This window comes from Elephas maximus, chromosome 2, assembly GCF_024166365.1.
Source record: "Elephas maximus indicus isolate mEleMax1 chromosome 2, mEleMax1 primary haplotype, whole genome shotgun sequence".
Classification (NCBI taxonomy): domain Eukaryota; kingdom Metazoa; phylum Chordata; class Mammalia; order Proboscidea; family Elephantidae; genus Elephas; species Elephas maximus.
In genome coordinates, this window is record NC_064820.1 from 212,370,842 (window position 1) to 212,390,823 (window position 19,982).

At 38.1% G+C, this 19,982-nt stretch overlaps 1 protein-coding gene across 2 annotated transcripts in view; it reads left to right on the forward strand.

The window, feature by feature from the left end:
- Positions 1 to 19,982, forward strand: part of AKAP10 (A-kinase anchoring protein 10) — a 196,493-nt gene that overhangs the window by 25,889 nt on the left and 150,622 nt on the right. The window contains exons 2-3 of one of the 2 annotated variants that reach the window (XM_049874620.1): positions 6,438 to 6,485; positions 11,352 to 11,534. In XM_049874620.1, coding sequence (XP_049730577.1) covers positions 6,438 to 6,485; positions 11,352 to 11,534 — 231 coding nt within the window. The remainder of the gene's footprint in view (positions 1 to 6,437; positions 6,486 to 11,351; positions 11,535 to 19,982) is intronic. The other variant, XM_049874621.1, reaches the window with a different exon arrangement.

Here is a 19,982-nt window from a genome sequence, read left to right on the forward strand (position 1 = left end):
TATTTTGTATCTTGATATTCTGCTGATCTATTAGTTCCAGTAGTTTTCTGTGGATTCTTTAGGGTTTTCTGTGTATAAGATCATATCATCTGCAAATAGAGATACTTTTACCTCTTCCTTACCAATTCGGATGCCCTTTATTTCCTTTTTTAGCCTAATTGCCCTGGCTAGGACCTCCAGCACAATGTTGAATAAGAGTGATGATAAAGGGCATCCTTGTCTGGTTCCCATTCTCAAGGGGAATGCTTTCAGACTCTCCATTTAGGATGATGTTTGCTGTTGGCTTTGTATTAATCACCTGTATCACGTTGAACAATTTTCTTTGTATTCCTATTTTCCTGAGAGTTTTTGTCATGAATGAGTGTTAGACACTGTCAAATGCCTTTTCTGCATTGATTGATAAGATCATGTGGTTCTTGTCTTTTGTTTTATTTATGTGATGGATTACATTGATTGTTTTTCTAATGTTGAAGCACCCTGTATACCTGGTTATGAATCCCACTTGTTCATGGTGAATTGTTTTTTTGATATGTTGTTGAATTCTATTGGCTAGAGTTTTGTTGAGGATTTTTGCATCTATGTTCATGAGGGATATTGGTCTGTAATTTCCTTTTTTTCTGGTGTCTGTTCCTGGTTTTGGTATCAGGGTTATGCTGGCTTCATAGAATGAGTTTGGGAGTATTCTGTCCTTTTCTATGCTCTGGAATACCTTTAGTAGTAATAGTGTTAACTCTTCTTTTTGAAAATTTGGTAGAACTCTGCAGTGAGGTCGTCAGGGCCAGGGCTTTTTTTGGTTGGGAGTTTTAAATTACCTTTTCGGTCTCTTCTTTTGTTATAGGTTTACTTAGTTGTTCAACCTTTAGTTTAGGTAGGTAGTGTGTTTCTAGAAATTTGTCATTTTCCTCTAGGTTTTCAAATTTGTTGGAATACAATTTGTCATATTATTATGTTATGCTTCTTTTAATTTCAGTTGCGTGTCTTGTGATATTGCCCATCTCATTTCTTATTTGGGTTATTTTCTTCCTTCCTGTTTTTCTTTTGTCGGTTTGGCCAGTGATTAATCCGTTTCATTGATCTTTTCAAAGAACCAGCTTTTGGTCTTTCTGAGTCTTTCAATTGTTTTTCTATTCTCTATTTTATTTCTGCTCTGATTTTTATTACTTGCTTTCTGGTACCTGAGGGCATCTTTTGCTGCTCTGTATTTGTTCCAATTGTAGAGTTAATGTTTTGATTTTGACCCTTTCTTCCTTTTGGATGTGTGCATTTATTGCTATAAATTGACCTCTGAGCACTGCTTTTGCTGTGCTCCAAAGGTTCTGGTGGAATGTGTTTCATTCTCATTTTATCTTATTTCTTTATTCTGTCCTTGATTTCTTCTATAATCCAGTAGTTTTGGGGCAAGGTTTGTTCAGTTTGCATGTATTTAATTTTTTTTCCTTGCTTTTTCTTTTATTGGTTTCTACTTTCGTGGCTTTATGATCAGAGAAGATGCTTTGTAATATTTTGTTGCTTTGGATTCTGTTAAGGCTTGGTTTATGACCTAATATATGGTCTATTCTAGAGAATGTTCCATGTGCATTGGAAAAGAAATTATACTTGGCTGCTGTTGGGTAGGGTGTTCTGTATTTGTGCATTGGGCTAAGTTGGTTGATTTTGGCATTTAGATCTTCCATGTCTTCACTGAGCTTCTTTCAAGATTTTCTGTACTTCACCGAAAGTGGTGTGTGGACATCTCCTACTACTGCTGTGGAGCTATCTATCTGTCTTTTCAATGCTGTTAGAGTTTATGTGTTTAGGAGCCCTATCATTGGGTGCATAAATACTTGTGGTTATGTCCTGGTATATTGACCCATTAATCACTACATGGTGTCCTTCCTTATCCTTATGGTGAATTTTGCTTTAAAAGTCTATTTTGTCAGAGATTAATATTGCCATTCCTGCTCTTTTTTAAATTGTTTACTTGCTATATTTTTTTCCATCCCTTGCGTTTTGGTTTGTTTGATTCTTTGAGTCTAAGGTATGTCTTTTGTATGCAGCACATAGATGGATCGTGCTATGTTTTAGAGACCCTTTATCCATTCTGCCACTCGTTGTCTGTTTTTTGTTGCGTTTAGTCCATTTACATTCAGTGTTATTATTGATAGGTATGAAATCAGTGTTGTCATTTTGATGTATTTTTTTGTGGTGTTGACAGTTACTTTGTTCCACTTAATTTTCTGTGCTGAGTCATTCTGTTTTATGTATTTTTTTCCCTATTTTTCATTGTTGTTGATTTTGTGTTTGCTGAGTCTTTATATTTTTCTTTTTTTTGTTTTGATGTGTAGGTTTGTTAATTTCCTTTGTAGTTACCTTAAAATTTACCTCTTTTTCTACTTTTAAACCAATCTTTTATTTCTTGATACCACCTTAACTTCCTCCCTGTATGAAAGTTCTATGACCACACTATTTTAGAAACTTTTTTGTTTTAACGTTGTCATCTTTTACATACTGACGTCTCTGTTTCTCTATTTTCAGTGTTTAAAAAAAAAAAAGTTTTAGCTTTGACTTTTTGTAACTTCCTTATCTGGGTTGATATCCAGTTGTTCTATCCTGTGTAGCCTTGGGTCATTATCTGACATTATTGATTCTCTAAGTGGAGGACTCCCATTAGTATTTCTAATAATTTTGGTTTGGTTTTTACAAATTCCCTTAACTTCTGTTCATCTAGAAATTCCCTAATTTCACCTTCATATTTGAGAGATAGTTTTGCTGGATATATAATTCTTGGCTGGTAGTTTTTTCCTTCAGTGTTTTATATATGTCATCCCATTGCCATCTTGCTTGCATGATTTCTGCTGAATAGTCGAAGTTTAATCTTATCTACTGTCCTTTGTAGGTGATTTTTTGTTGTGTCTCTAGCTGCAGTGGTGGTGGGCTACCTGCCTTTAAAATTCTCTTTGGTTTTGGCAAGTTAGATTATAATATGTCTTGGTGACTGTCTTTTGGGATCTACCCTGTGTGGGGTTCAGGGAGCTTCTTGGATAAACAATCTTCTTATCTCTCATGATATCAGGAAAGTTTTCTGCCAACAAAGCTTCAGCAGTTCTCTCTGTATTTTCAGTTCTCCCTCCCCCCACGCCTAGTCACTTGTAGTTTATTCTTCATGATAGAGCTGCAGATAATTCTTAGGGTTTCTTTTTTTTTTTTTTTTTTTATCTAATTTTTTCTCAAATAAGTTGGTGTCAAGTCCTTTATCTTCAATGTCATTAATTCTGACTTACATTGACTCAATTCTACTCCTATGACTTTTTTTTGAGTTGTCTAATTCTGAAATTTTATTGTTGATCTCCTGAATTCCTATTTGCCATCTCTCTATAGATTCTAGCAACCTGTTAAATTTGTCATTTTGCTCTTGTATAACTTTATTAAATTTCTCCATTGCTTTGTCTCTATGTTCCTTGGCCTGGTCTGCATTTTGCCTGATCTCCTTGCTGACCTTTAGAAGGGCTGTGTATATTAATCTTTTTGAATTCTACCTCCAGTAATTCCAAACTTTCTCTTCCTCTGGGAGGTTTCCTGGTTCTTTGTTTTGGGAGCTTATTGGAGCCATCATGGTCTGCCTGTTTATGTGATTCGATATTGACTGTTGTCTCTGAGCCATCAGTAAGTTTTTATGCTTATTTATTGAATGTTTGCTTAACGTGTCCTAGCGTCTTGTTTTGATATGCCCAAGTAGGCTGGGCATGTGACCTACTTTGATTATTGGGTCTTTAAGGCTCTTACATCCCCTCATCAGGTGATTAGAGCTGCTACTAGGTATGTGAGCCTGAGAGTCTGTTTGCTTTTCTCATGTGAATTCAGCTCAGATGTCCTGGTTGTCGGTCAACCAGTGCATGGGGCAAGCTCTCACCTGGTATCCTAGATGGGCAGTGGTACATAAGGGTGATTGGAGCAGGCACAGGTATCTGGCTGCAGTAGGGGGTTATGTGCTGAGCAGCGCAGGGAACCGATGGCTGCCCTGTATGCTAGTGCATGTAGGTGGGTGGCTTTTGCAGCTGAACTTTGGGCACCCAGCACTGTTGGCTGTAAGTACTGGGTGACACTGCTTATTCTCAAGCCCCTGTTGTGGGTGGCTAGGTGTAGTAGGCGAAGCCGCCAATCCTCAGGCCCCTGATGTGAGTAGGCAGGACCCTGCTTCATGGGCAGGGAATCTGCCACTCCCCCTTAGCTGCTGAAGTTTAGAATAGGCTTCAGGTATATATCCTGCTGTATTATTCTAATGAATGTGCCCACACAGGTCCAAGCAGGGCAGAAAGGCATTTGAAGTCCTTGGACCTTTATGCCTGTGCCTAGGCAAATGAGCAGTGTCAGCCCTGAGTTTCAGGCTTAGGAGGCATGGCAATTTTTTTTAAAGCTGTGAGACTGCTTTGGGTGCACTTGGCCCTAAGGGCCCAGGTTAGGGGAGCTAGTGATTTCCTTTTTTGTTTTTGTTTATTTGTTCCCTCCCCAAAGCCTGGAGACTGGCTAGGCATGAGGGGTCCCACTTCCAGCCCGGGCATGCTTCAACCACTGAACTTTGTCTAACAGGAGCAGAGTGGGAAGAGGGCAGGTGAGATGAAGAGAGCACTTCCCCGAGGGAGAAGGGTTGTTTTGATCTGGCACTGTAGGTTAGAGGCTTGCACTTAATCTTCGCAGATCCAGCGCCACTACCCCCCCCCCCAACTCTGGAGACTTATGCAGATTCTATACTGCTTGGTTTCTCCCAACGTGGTAAAAATGCATCCTAGACACTACTGCTTGCCTCAGCCCACATGCACCCAACATTCCAGCTTGCAGGATGTCAGGTAGGTCAGGTCTGTTATCTCTTCACTGCTTCTGAATTGTCTCTCTCTTCCCTGCTGCTCAGTCCAGATTCCTAAACTTTGATATCCAGGGGTCATAGGTGGTCATGTATAATCGATTCACTTGTTTTTTGGGGGTCTTTGTTGGAAGACGGACCATAGGAAGCATCTGCCTATTCCGCCATCTTGGCCCTGCTTCCAGAGCACACAACCTTTTTTCTTTTTTTTTTTTTGTCATTTATTGTGCTTTAAGTGAAAGTTTACCAATCCAGTCAGTCTCTCATACAAAAACTAATATATGCCTTTCTATGTACTCCTAGCTGCTCTCCTAATAAGATGGCACACTCCTCTCTACCCTGTGTTCCCCATGTCCATTCAACCAGCTCCTGTCTCCCTCTGCCTTCTCATCTCGCTTCCGACAGGAGTTGCCCACATAGTCTCGTGTGTCTCCTTGAGCCAAGAAGCCCACTCCTCACCAGTATCATGTCCTGTCTTATAGTCCAGTCCAAGCTCTGCCTGAAGAGTTGGCTTTGGAAATGATTCCAGTGTTGGGCTAACAGAAGGTCTGGGGACCGTGACCTCCAGGGTCCCTCTATTCTCAGTCGGACATTAAGTCTGGCCTTTTTGTGAAAATTTAAGGTCTGCATCCCACTATTCTGCTCCATCAAGGATTCTCTCTTGTGTTCCCTGTCAGGGCAGTCATTGGTTGTAGCCGGGTACCATCTAGTTCTTCCAGTCTCAGGCTGATGTAGTCTCTGGTTTAAGTGACCCTTTCTGTCTCTTGGGCTCATATTTACCTTATGTCTTTGGTGTTCTTCATTCTCCTTTGCCCTAGGTGGGTTGAGACCAGTTGATGCATCTTAGATGGCTACTTGCTGGTGTTTAAGACCCCAAACACCAGACACCAAAGGAACACACAAACTCTTTAACTGCCAGGCCACGTCGTTTCTCCGTAAGCACTCCAAATGCTTTTTAGCTGAATACTGCTCTAAGAGTACTTTTCTTAGAGAGACCTTCCCTGACAACTGATTGCCTTCCAAGGCAAAGAGTCCACCCTAGGTACTTTATCAAGGAGCTCTGGTGGCACACTGGTTAAGCACTTAGCTACTAACTAAAAGGTCAGTGGTTTGAAGCCACCAGCTGCTCCATGGAAGAAGAGACCTGGTGATCTACTCCTATAAAATCTACAGCCTAGGGAACCCTATGGGACAGTTCTTCTCTAGCCTATAGGGTCGCTCTGAGTCTGAATTGCCTCCATGGCATACAACAAGTACTTTATACAGGTCCCTGGTTGGTGCAAATGGTTGGTGTGTGACTACTAACCTAAAGGTTGGTGATTTGAACCCACTGAGCAGCACCTTAGAAGAAAGGCCTAGTGATCTGCTTCTGTAAGATTATAGCCAAGAAGCCCATATGGAGCAGTATTACTTTGCAACACATGGGGTTGCTGTGAGTTGGAATTGACTGGAAGGCAATGGGTTTTTTTTTTCTTCCCAGTTTTAAGTGCTTTATACAACTTTATATTCTCCTCTGTTACAATAAATCTTGTCATATTTCTACAATGTATAGGATATCCTCGACTGAAAAAGTTGGTCATGATGTTCTTTTATCTTATAGTGAAAGGCAAAGAACAAGAAAAGACCTCAGATGTCAAGTCAGTTAAAGGTGAGTTCAGCCTTCCATTGTATTGAATGCTTTGCATATAAGCTCTTTAACCCTGTTATCATCTCCTTTTGGCATTAATCATTACTCCCTTGTTTTACAACTGTTTATGGTTGTGACTTGTTTCCTACTTTCATCTCTAATTTTCTTCTGCATCTAACACAGGTAGGCTTTTACTAAGCATTTGTTGGCTGTCCTAGTGATTACAATGAACCAATGTCTCTACCTTGTTAGTCATGCATTTGATTGTTCCTAAAAGCAGTTGGCTGACTTTATTTTAAAAATCACAAAAGCGAAGTCTTTACAGAGATACTGATCTAATGTCTCTGGTGATTTGGAGGACTTTCCACTCTTAACTAAACAGTCTGACACTTGAGTGAACGTAATGCCAGATATAAGACCTTGGTTTTCTGTTGTTTATCCAGAAGTGTGGATGATTACGTATTTCACTTCTCTTTTACTTTGGGTGAGTGGTCTTAATTTAGAATTTATTCTGAGTTCTTTGTTATGATCAATATATTGTCCTTATAGAGCCTGCTTGTTTTTAGGCTGTAATCTCTGCTGTATTTTTGAGTGATTTTATTATATCTAATGTACAAAGATTGGAATGGGAAAATTATAGTAGAAATTGTTTCCGTAGTCATTCCACATAAATTTCATATGCATTTATATGACATCTGTAGATCGCTACTTATTTAGATTTTTCTCTTCAGTGTTTATATGTTGTGTGGCTAGCACTGAATATTAGTTCTGTGGTTAATCTGTTGGAAAGAAACTAATTATAACTTGTTATGAGATTTGTGAGAATAGGGAATAAATGGGGCCCCTTGGAGCCTTGTCTGCTTAATTCTGAAAATTTTAGGCAAGTTGAATCCCACATTAATTCATTCTGCCTTCTTTAAGCATATTAATCTGTTTGGCATTGATGAAGGCACAAACCCTTAGCAAGCAGAGGCCTGCAAAGACTAGATCTGATGCAGTAGAGGAAGGAACTTTGGTTTCTCAGGCACACTAGGCTCTCATTCTAAACTCTGCCACTGACAGTATGACCTTGGTAAATCATGTAACTTTTCTCAGATTCATCATTTGTAGAATGAGAAGATTAGCCTAGCTAATTTCTAAATGTCTACCAGGCTAAAAGAATTCTACAATTGTACTCAATTTACAAGAGTACATAATCTGTGCTTAGCACTCTTTAGATTAACCTTAGAATAATGCAGAAGCAGTACAGGGAACAAGCCCTCAAGAAGTTTGTTAGGTTGGCTAGAAAAACAAATACCAGACACAGAACAGTAGCACATAAACCAAAATAATAACAGCTACGAGTTGTTGAGCATCTATTCTGCTTTAGGCATTAGGCAAAAACTGGACATAACAGTGAACAAAAAAGACTTGGATTCTGCCCCTTTTGAATTTTCATGTTGGTAGGGGGTAAAGAACATTAATCAAATAATTGCACAGGTGACTTGTGCTAGATTGATAGTGATGGAAGTAAATCTGGATGGAACTGAAATTAATTTAGGAGGTAAAATGGATAGGAGTTATTAACTATGAGGTATAAGAAAGAGGGAGGTATTAAGGATGATAACTACCCTCCTGGCTTGCCTAATCATGTGACTGGTGAGGAATCAATTTAGGAAATTGTATGTTTAGTTTTGGTATGTTACGTGGAAGATGCTTTTGAGACATTGATTTTACATGCGTTGTCTTATCTATACCGTAATTCTAGAGACTGAGTTTTTAACCAAGGTAAGAAAGTGAGTTTTTAGAGTCTGGCAGACCTAGGTTGAAATCTTGACTCTACTCTTTACTAGGTCATTGCCCCAGGGCAAAGTATTTAACTTCCTTCCGTTTGTTTCCTCATCTCTAAAATGAAGAAAATACTGATCTTGCAGGGTTGTTGTGAGAGATAAATGAAATAATCTACCAGAAAAAAAAAGTATATATATAGAAACTACATGGTAGATACTTAATTGGTAAGTATTATGTAGTTTTAAGATAGTAAGCCCTCAAATATGTTCACTTAGTTAAATGAAATATTGCAGGTTCAGAGGAATTTGAGATCAGCAAATGATTTCTGAAGTTCAGGAAAGACTTCATGTAAATGAAACATAAAAGTTGAAGGATTTGAATGAAAGAGCAGATACTCTTTTCTCCCTATCAGTCCAGCTTCTTATTTGTGTGTATGTGTATAGGAGCTGTGGTGGAACAGTGGTTAAGTGTTCGGCTGCTATACAAAAAGTTGGCAGTTCAAATCCACCAGCTGCTCCTTGGAAACCCTATGAGGCAGTTGTACTCTGTCCTACAAGGTCACTGTAAGTCAGAATTGTCTCAGTGGCAATGGGTCTGTTGTTTTGTTTTTTTAGGTTTATTGGGCACAGGGCCCTTCAGACAAGTACAGGGAAATTTTTATGGACAGAGTTTTAAAGACCAGAAAAGAGAGTTGAGACAGACAAAACAGGAGTCCATTTTAGGCTTTTGAGCAGGATATTGATTTTATAAATATGATATTTATGAAAGATTAGTCTGGAAGAGTTGTGTAGAATGGAGATTGTAAGAGTTCTTTTCATGCAATACAGGAAGACCTATGCTGAGGATGTAGTGTTGAAAATAAACAGGTAAGTAAGTGTTTTAAACATTTTGAAGGAAAAACAGATCTTGGCAAGTGAGCAGATACAGTGAAAAAGAATGGGATTAAGATTTTGAGCTTTGAAGATTGGTCAATTGAACAGAAACAGGACTGAGAAGGGGACTTAGTTTGAAAGATTTGGTAAGTTTGATATTTGGACAGAGTGGGCTTAATATGGTAAAATCAAAGTGGGAATGCCTTGTCGTAAATAATTAGAGTTACGAGACAGAAACTCAGGTCAAAGGACAGGTCTGAGATACAGGTCAGTTGTTTTACACCCATGTTCCATTTCCATGAAGTGTCCCCTAGGAGCTGTTGCAGAGGGGCCCATGTCAAGGAAGTAAATGAGACTTTCCCCTGAAGTCAACCACAGTTGCTCTTGTTTTACCTGTTTTACAGATATTGCAGGGTCTCAAAGTTTTTTTTTAGGGGAAGCAAGGTACTTACAGCTGAAAAAAAAAATTGAAAACTATTGCTCTCAAAATAATTAAAGGTTTGAGAATAAATGTGCTTTCAAACAGAAAGAGTAAGAGAAGAACAGAAAACCTTAGGAAAAAGAGGAGTCAAGAAAGGAAGCTCTATATCTGACATCAAAAAAACCCATTGCCGTTGAGTCAAACTGACTCATAGCGACCCTCTAGCACAAAGTAGAACTGCTCCGTAGGGTTTCAAAGGACCAACTGGTGGATTCATGCTGCTGAGCATTTACTAAATGTGTGTTAAACAATGACAGAGAGAGGGAGATTAGAAGAAATGAAGAAGCATGTAGTACCATGGAGACCAAAGAAAGACTATCAGGAAGGAGCAGGTTAAAAAAAAAGTTGCTAGTTCTACCGGAAAAGAGGAAAAAAAAAAAAAAAGCCTTGCAAAATGAATTAATAGCATTTTACATTATCATATGCATTTAATTAAGAAACAGTTATTTAGGCAGAAAGTCTTACTGTTCCTATAGAATGTTATCTATAACCTGTTTGTGCAAGAAAATTAGCTGTTTTTGTCAACTTGCTAAAATAATTTTATTCCCTTCAATTTATCATGAAAATAAAAACAAAAGTATGAACAAAGCAAGACTTCCTTCTAAAATTGAAAAAAAATAATCTGAAGACATTTACTCTGCATAATTCCTCCAACTCTTGTTGAATGACCGATAAATTTAGACATAGGCGGTCCCCACTTAACTTTATCTTTAGGTCAAATTTGTAGGTAAGTCGGAACAGGTGCATACAGTTATTATTTAGCTTTACATGTAATTTAGTGCAATAAAGGCTATGGAAGCCTTTTCAGTGATTTAGAAGCAACACATGGAGCAAGTGAAGGTGATTGCAGTGAAGGATTTGTTGCCAGTAGGGGTTGGTTCAGTCCTCTCAAACTGAACAAATTTACATAACATTAAGGGGCAAGTACATGTTGACCCTAAGTCAGACATTAGTAACCTGGGAATGCCTGTACCTGGAAAACGGGTATGGATAATCACATTCTTATCTGCTTTATCCTATAAACACATCTCAGAATGATAGACTGAATTATAGTACTATATATTCTATATAGGAAATACTACAAATTATTACTCAGATTCTGTCTGGTCGCTATTTGCTAAGATTGAGAGCATATATCTGTTAACTGGAAACCCTGACGGCATAGTGGTTAAGAGCTACGGCTGTTAACCAGAAGGTCGCAGTTAGAATCCACCAGCCACTCCTTGGAAACCCTATGAGGCAGTTGTACTCTGTCCTATAGGGTCACTATGAGTCAGAATCAACTTGATGGTAATGGGTTATCATTAAGCAGCTTGAACTTTGATCATGAATGTTTTTTATTAGATTGAGAAATTTTGCTACTCAAAAAACAAAATAAGTATTCTGAAGAAAATTTTCTAACCTTTTTTCCACAAGCATTTGTTCTACAAGTTTAGTTTTGCTCCTGAAGCAAGCAAAGATTAAGGAATTGAAAACTGAAACATATTTGAGGATGTTTCCTGACTTTTGGTACTTTCTATCTTTAGTAGAAAAAGGTCTCAAAGAAAGATCCCTCTCTTTAAGTTCTATTTTTGACACAGTATTCTGAGATTTGTAATATTAGGACACTTCATTCCAATTGTCTTCTGCCTGATTAAGTTACCCTTCCTCTTAAGTATTTTTTGCTTGAATGTGCTGATTTAATAGAGGTGTTACAAACATAATTTTTAAAGTTCTCTTAAGCTCTCTAATTGTGTTTAATTTTTAATTTTTTTTTTATTATAGCTTCAATGTCTGTACATTCCCCCCAGAAAAGCACTAAAAATCATGCCTTGCTGGAGGCTGCAGGACCAAGTCATGTTGCAATCAATGCCATTTCTGCCAACATGGACTCCTTCTCAAGCAGCAGGACAGCAACACTTAAGAAGCAGCCAAGCCACATGGAGGCTGCTCATTTTGGTGACCTTGGTAAGTGACTGTCACTTTTCATTACCTTCCAGCAGGAGAAAGGATTTGTGTGCAATATGTGAAACTCTTTCCATAGTATTCTGAACTGTATAATTTGAAGAGGCCTTGAAAGAAATGTATTTAAACCAGAAGAACAGCTGAAAGTGTAATAGGTAGCACTGTGTTTTGTTTACAAAATATAAAGCATGCCCACTAGAAAAATGGATCATTTCCAAAAGAAGAAAGATATACAGCTATGAGATACTTGACAAAAATGCTTCACTTCACTAATACTCAGGGAAATGCAAATTGAAACAATAAGTTAATGTTCCCCTATTGTAAGAAAATATGTAAAATTTGATCATTTGAATGTTAATGAAGATTCAGGAAAATGGCTAATCCCATTTAGTAGAACTGTAAATTAGTGAAGGCTTTTTGGAAGGCAGTTGGGAAGTATTTATCAAGATATGAAATATGCATACCATGTTAGGCAGCACATGTATTTCTAAAATCTAGCCCTGAGTTATGTCCTCATAAATGCATAAAAATGTATATGCAAGTATTTATGAAGCTGTTTATTGCAGTAGTGTTTGTGATAGCAAAAAAAAGTAATAACATATAAATATCCCTTAATAGAGAAGTAAGGAGCCCTGGTGGTGCAGTGTTTAAGTGCTCAGCTGCTAACAAAAAGGTCAGCAGTTCAAGCCCACCAGCCACTCCATGGGAGGAAGATGTGGCAGTCTGCTTTCATAAAGATTACAGCTTTGGAAGCCTTGTGAGGCAGTTCTGCTCTGTTCTGTAGGATCACTATGAGTCAGAATGAACTCTGTTGCAAAAGGTTTATAATAGAGAAATAATCAAATTGTGGTGTCCCGTACTCTGGAATACTGCTTAGCCATTTAAAAATCTAAGAAAGACATGGGGAAAATGGCCAAGACATGTTAAGTAAAAAAAGGCACATAGTAATATGTATAGTAAGATCACTGTTACGTTAAGATAATGCCTACCACTACCCCCCCAAAAAAAGGTATGTCAGGAGATCTTTGTTTTCTGAGTATTACTCAGATTTCTTCATTAATAAAATTACATGTCATATTGTCATAAAATTTTTAAAAATTATTAGTGAATTGACTTCTAATAAAATCAGTAACTCCTTTTTTTTTTAGTTTATTTTCTGTTGTTTTTGAGAATACATACAACAGAACATACATCAGTTCAACAGGGGGTGTACAGTTCAGTGACGTGGATTACATTCTTCAAGTTACGCAACCATTCTCACCCTCCTTTTCCAAATTTTTCCTCTCCTGTTAATATAAACTCACTGCTCTTTAAGTGTCCTATCTAATCTTTCAATTGCTGTTATCAGTTTGATCCCATATAAATAGTTCTCAAGAAGGGCACAGTGTTGAAGGCAGACATTCTTTACTACTTATGCTAAACTATTGTTTGGTTTAAGGAAGACATCAGGAGATATTTTTGGTTTTAGGTTTAAAGATTATTTTAAGGCTTAGTCCCTCTTTTGATATCTCCCTCTACTTAACATTAGTATATATCCAAGGCCAAGGTATCAAGTCTTTGTGGGCTATTCTCAGCAAACACTGCAACCAAAATGTGTGTTGGTCACGAAGTAAAATTGCAGGTTTTACTGAATTACTCATACACTGCATATTTTGACAATATGAAATGATACATCTACACTGGAAAACAGGCAGTTTCTTATAAAGCTAAGCTATCAGTTGTCTTATGAATCAGCAGTTGCACTCTTGGGAATCTATCCCAGAGAAGTGGAAATTTTATACAAAAATCTGTACACAAAATTCATAACATCTTTATTTGTAATAGCCAAAAACCAGATGTCCTTCAAAGGTGAATGGCTTAAAAAACTATGGTAGCATACCATGCGATACTACTTAGCAATAAAAAGCAACAAACTGTGTGTAAACTGTTGATTCAACAGCTTGTATGCATTTCAAGGAAATCATACTGAGAGAAAAAAAAACAACCCTAAAAGGTTATATACTGTTAACATTCTTGAAAAGACAAAATAATATGGACAAAGAACAAATTAGTGTTTGCTAGAGATTACAAAAGGGAAGGGAAGAGTGGAGTAGGTAGATGTGGCTATAAAAGGGCAACATGAGGGATCCTTATGTTGCAGATGCTCTGTATCTTCATTATAGTAATGGATATATGAATCTACCCATGTGATAAGATTACATAGAAGAGGCAGGGCCAAGATGGAGGAATAGACAGATGCTTCCAGCGAGCCCTCTTACAACAAAGACCCAAAAAAACAAGTGAAATGATTATATTTATGACAAGCTAGGAGCCCTGCACATCAAAGGCAAAGTAAGAAAATGGACTGAGCGGCAGGGGCACGAAGAGATGGTTCAGAAGCAGAGAGGAGTTACGAGAACTGAAACACCGAGAGCCCTCAGGCACCATTCCTGGGAGCAGCTGTGGTGGCCTAGTACTAGTGTTCATTCGTAGTTTCCTCAGGGAGAAGCAGCCAGCCGTACAGCCTACTCACACCGCCGGACCCAGGGAAGAACGGTGCTCTTGGGAAAAGCTAAGTACTTGCATATATTTTACATGCCCCCCCACCCCGTCCCCAAGCCGGCTTCAGGAGCTGTTGATTCCCCTGTGCCTGAGATAGGACCTATTGAGCACCTAGAACCATCCCCCTGGCCTTGGAGAAGGAAAAACTTCGTGGTTGGGGGAAAAGATAATTTGCCAGCTCCACAAACTGGGGGAGCTCAGGACAGACGCGGCTCTTGTCCAGGCATAAATGGTCCATGGACTTTGAGTACCTTTCCCCACTACATGGACCTGTGTGGGCCTATTTCAGGAGAATAGGGCCTTGTTGGCAGACTACAACTGTTTCAGCTGTGTGATAGAGAGATGGATATTTGATGTTTGACACTGCTTTGCCTATATAAAACAGGATCCTCACCTACCCACACTAGGGGCCTAAGAGCTGATGGCTACACTCAGGTCACCCAGACACCCGAGACAGGGGTCCGAGGATAACAGGTACCTCGCAGTCCTTGAAACCAAAAACTCTGGGTGCCTGTGGTCCATCTGCAGAACCCACCCACCTGTATGCTCTAGGGAAGAGGGATGCACTTTCCTCAGAAACACTTGGGGGATGATACTCAGCACCTTGCCTCATTCAGAGCATGACTCCCTGCTGCAACCAGATACCGGTACCTACACCAGTCATCCCTGCCCATCTAAGGCAGTAGGACAGAGCTTGTACCACACCACTTGATGATCAGCTACCTGGACACCTGAGCTGAATCAATACAAGAAAAGTGAATGGACTCCTAGACTGATATAAATGATAACAGCTCTAGCCATCCGGTGACAGGACATCAGAGCTTCAAAGGTGAACATAATCTAGCCCACTCAAGCACCTGTTTAGGCATATCAAAACAAAGTAAGAAGCTACGACACAGTAAGCAAACATAAAATAAACTAATACAATAACTTACAGATGGCTCGGAGACAACAGTCAATATCAAGTCACATAAGGAAACAACATGATCGTTTCAACAAGATCTCAAAATGAAGGACCAAGGGATCTTCTAAATGAAAGTGCCTTCCTGAAAATACCGGATGCAGGATACAAAAGGTTAATATAAAGAACTCTTCAAGACATCAGGTAGGAAATCAGGCAATACTCAGTCTAAGCCAAGGAACACACACGTAAAGCAGTTCAAGAAATTAAAAATGTTATTCAGGAACATAATGGAAAATTTAATAAGCTGAAAGAATCCATGGACAGACAACAATCAGAAGTTCAGAAGATTAAAAATAAAATTACAGAATTAGACAACTCAATAGAAAGTCAGAGGAGCAGAATTGAGCAAGTGGAAGGCAGAATTAGTGGACTTGAAGTTAAAGCACTTGGCACCAATGTATCTGAAGAAAAATCAGATAAAAGAATTTGAAAAAATGAAGAAACCGTAAGAATCATGTGGGACTCTATCAAGAGAAATAACCTACAAGTGATTGGGGTACCAGAACAGGGAGAGATAATAGAAAATACAGAGAGAATTGTTGAAGGTTTCTCGTTAAAAAAACTTCGCTAATATCGTTAAGGATGTTAAGATACCTATCCAAAATACTCATCAAACACCACATGAGGTAGATTTTAAAAGAAAGTCACCACGACATATTCAAAACCAAAGATAAAGAGAGAATTTAAAGAGGAGCTAGGGATGAACGAAAAGTCACCTACAAAGGAGAGACCATGCAGGCAAGAAGGCAATGGGATGACTTATATAAATTGCCAGCCAAGAATCATACATCCAGCAAAACTGTCTCTTAATTATGAAGGTGAAATTAGGACATTTCCAGATAAAAAGAAGTTTAGGGAATTCGTAAAAACCAAACCAAAACTACAAGAAATACTAAAGGCAGTTCTTCGATTAGAAAATCAATAATATCAGGTATCAATCTAAGACTAGAGCACTGAGCAGAGCAATCAGAAGTCAATCCACACAGGGAAATCAAGGAAACAAAGCAAGACTTTTTAAAAAAGCTCAAAACAGGAAAAGCAATGTTATTATATAAAAGAAGACAACAGTAAAACAATAAAGACAGACTAAGACATAGGTCTTCCATGTGGAGAGGAAGATAAGGCAATACAAAGAAATAAAAGTTAGGTTTAAATTTAGAAAAATAGGGGTAAATAACAAAGTAACCAAAAAGTAGAAAAACTAGCCTACTCATCAAAATAAAATACAGGAAATAAATAGAGACTCAGCAGAAACAAATCAACAACACTGAATATGAGAAAGGGACAATATATAAAGACAGTCTACTCAGCACATAAAATTAAGGACGAAAAGGAATTGTCAACAGCACGCAAAACAAGGCATCAAAATAATAGCACTGAATTCATACCTATCCAAAATTACACGAATGTAAATGGACTAAATGCACTAATAAAGAGACAGAGAGTGGCAGAATGGATTAAAAAACCCGATCTGTCTATATGCTCCCTACCAGAGACACACCTAAGACTTAGAGACACAAACAAACTAAAACTGAAAGGATGGAAAAAAATATATCAAGCAAACAACAATCGAAAAAGAACAGGAGTGGCAGTATTAATTTCTGACAAAATAAACTTTAAAGTTAAACCCATCATAAAGGATAAGGATGATATATAATGATTAAAGGGACAATGTACCAAGAAGGTATAACCATATTAAATACTTATACACCCAATGACAGGGCTGCAAGATACATAAAACAAACTGTATCAGCAATGAAAAGTGAGATAGACAGCTCCACAATAATAGTAGGAAAATTCAAAACGCCACTTTGGGTGAAGGACAGGACATCCAGAAAAAAGCTCAATAAAGACATGGAAGATCTAAATGTCACAATCAACCAACATGACCTCATTGACATATACAGAACACTCCACCCAACGGCAACGAAGTATACTTTCTTTTCTAGTGCACATGGAACATTCTCTAGAATAGACCACATTTTAGGTCATAAAACAAGCCTTAGCAGAATCCAAAACATTGAAATACTACAAAGCATTTTCTCTGACCATAAGGCCATAAAAGTGGAAATCAGTAACAGGAAAAGCAGGGAAAAGAAAATCAAGCACTTGGAAACTGAACAATAGCCTACTCAAAAAAAAAAAAACTGTATTATGGAAGACATTAAGAATGGAATAAAGAAATTCATAGAATCCAATGAGAATGAAAACACTTCCTATCAGAATCTTTGGGACACAGCGAAAACAGTGCTCAGAGATCAATTTATACCAATAGGTGCACACATCCAAAAAGAAGAAAAGGCCAAAATAAAAAAATTATCCCTACAACTAGAATAACTAGAAAGAAAGCAACAAAAGAAACCCTCAGGCACCAGAAGAAAACAAATAATGAAGGTTAGAGCAGAACTCAATGAAATAGAAAACAGAAAAACAATAGAAAGAATAAGACCAAAAGCTGGTTTTTTGAAAAACTCAACAAAATTGATAAACCATTGGCAAAACTGACAAAGGAAAACAGAAGAGGAAACAAATAACCTGAATAAGAAATGAGATGGGCAATATTACAACAGACACAACTGAAATTAAAAGAATCATATCATATTACTATGAAAAATCATACTCTAACAAATTTGAAAACCTAGAGGAAAGGGATGAATTCCTAGAAACACACTGCCTACCTAAACCAGCACAAACAGAGGTACAACAACTAAATAGGCCCATAAAAAAAGACGAGATTAAAAAGGTAATCAAAAATCTCCCAACCTAAAAAGCCCTGGACCGGACAGCTTCACTGCAGAGTTCTACCAAACTTTCAGAGAAGAGTTAACACCACTCCTACTAAAGGTATTTCAGAGCATGGAAAAGTACGAAATACTCCCAAACTCATTCTATGAAGCCAGCATATCCCTGATACCAAAACCAGGTAAAGACACTGCAAAAAAAAGAAAATTACAAACTTATATCCTTCATGAACTTAGATAATAAAATCCTCAAAAGAATTCTAGCCGATAGAATTCAGCAACATATCAAAAAAATAATTCACCATGACCAAGTGGGGTTCGTACCAGGTATACAGGGATGGTTCAACATTAGAGAAACAATGTAATCCATCACATAAATAAAACCAGAGGCAAGAATCACATGATTTTATCAGTTGATGCAGAAAAGGCATTTGACAATATTCAATACCCATTCATGATAAAAACTCTCAGCAAAATAGGAATAAAAGGAAAATTCCTCAGCATAGTAAAGGGCATTTATACAAAGCCAACAGCCAACATCATCCTAAATGCAGAGAGTCTGAAAGCATTCCCCTTGTGATCAGGAACCAGACAAGGATGACCTTTATCACCACTCTTATTCAACATTGTGCTGGAGGTCCTAGCCAGAGCAATTAGGCTAGATAAAGAAATAAAGGGCTTCCATATTGGCAAGGAAGAAGTGAAATTATCTCTATTTGCAGACAAGATAATCTTATACACAGAAAACCCTAAGGAATCCTCAAGAAAACTACTGAAACTAATAGAAGAGTTTAGCAGAGTATAGGGATACAAGATAAACATTCAAAAATCAATTGGATTCCTCTACACCAACAAAAAAACATCAAAGAGGAAATCAACAAATCAGTACAATTTACAGTAGCCCCCAAGAAGATAAAATACTTAGGAATAAATCTTACCAAAGATGTAAAAGACTTATACAAGGAAAACTACAGTACACTTCTGCAAGAAACCAAAAGAGACCTACATAAGTGGAAAAACATACCTTGCTCATGCATAGGAAGACTTAACATTATAACAACGTCTATTCTTCCAAAAGCAATCTATAGATTTTGTGCAACTCCAATCCAAATTCCAACTACATTCTTAGTGAGCTGGAGAAACAAATCACCAACTTCATATGGAAGGGAAAGAGGCCCTGGATAAATAAGGCATTACTGAAAAAGAAGAGCAAAGTGGGAGGCCTCACTCTCCCTGATTTTAGAACCTGTTATATCGCCACAGTAGGGAAACAAGTTGGTACTGGTACAACAACAGATACATAGACCAATGGAACAGAATTGAGAATCCAGACATAAATCCATCCACATATGAGCAGTTGGTATTTGACAAAGGCCCCAAAACAGTTAAATGGGGAAAAGACAGTCTTTTTAACAAATGGTGCTGGCATAACTGGATATTCATCTGCCAAAACATGAAACAAGACCCATACCTCACTCCATGCGCAAAAACAAACTCAAAATGGATCATAGACCTAAACATAAAACCTGAAATGATGAAGATCATGGAAGAAAAAATAGGGATGTTACAAGCCCTAATATGTGGCATAAACAGTATACAACACGTTACTAACAATGCAGAAGAAAAACTAGACAACTGAGAGCTCCTAAAAATCAAACACCCATGCTCTTCCAAAGACTTAACCAAAAGAGTAAAAAGATTACCTACAAACTGAGAAAAAGTTTTTAGCTATGACATTTCCAATCAGTGCCTGATCTCTAAAATCTACATGGTACTGCAAAAACTAAACTACAGAAAGACAAAATAACCCAATTAAAAAATGGGCAAAAGAAAGGCAAAGGAAGAACACCAAGGTCACACGACAACTAAGAACCCAAGAGACAGAAAGGGCCACATGAACTAGAGACCTACATTATCCTGAGACCAGAAGAACTAGTTGGTGCCCGGCAACAATCGATGTCTGCCCTGTCAGGGAGCACAACAGACAACTCCTGAGGGAGCAGGAGACCAATGGGATACAGACCCCAAATTCTCATGAAAAGACCATACCTAATGGTATGATTGCGACTAGAGGAATCCCAGAGACAATGCTCCCCAGAACTTCTGATGGCACAGGACAGGAACCATCCCTGAAGACAAATCATAAGGCATGAAAAGGACTGGTCAGTGGAGGGGAGAGAGATGCTGATGAAGAGTGAGCTAATT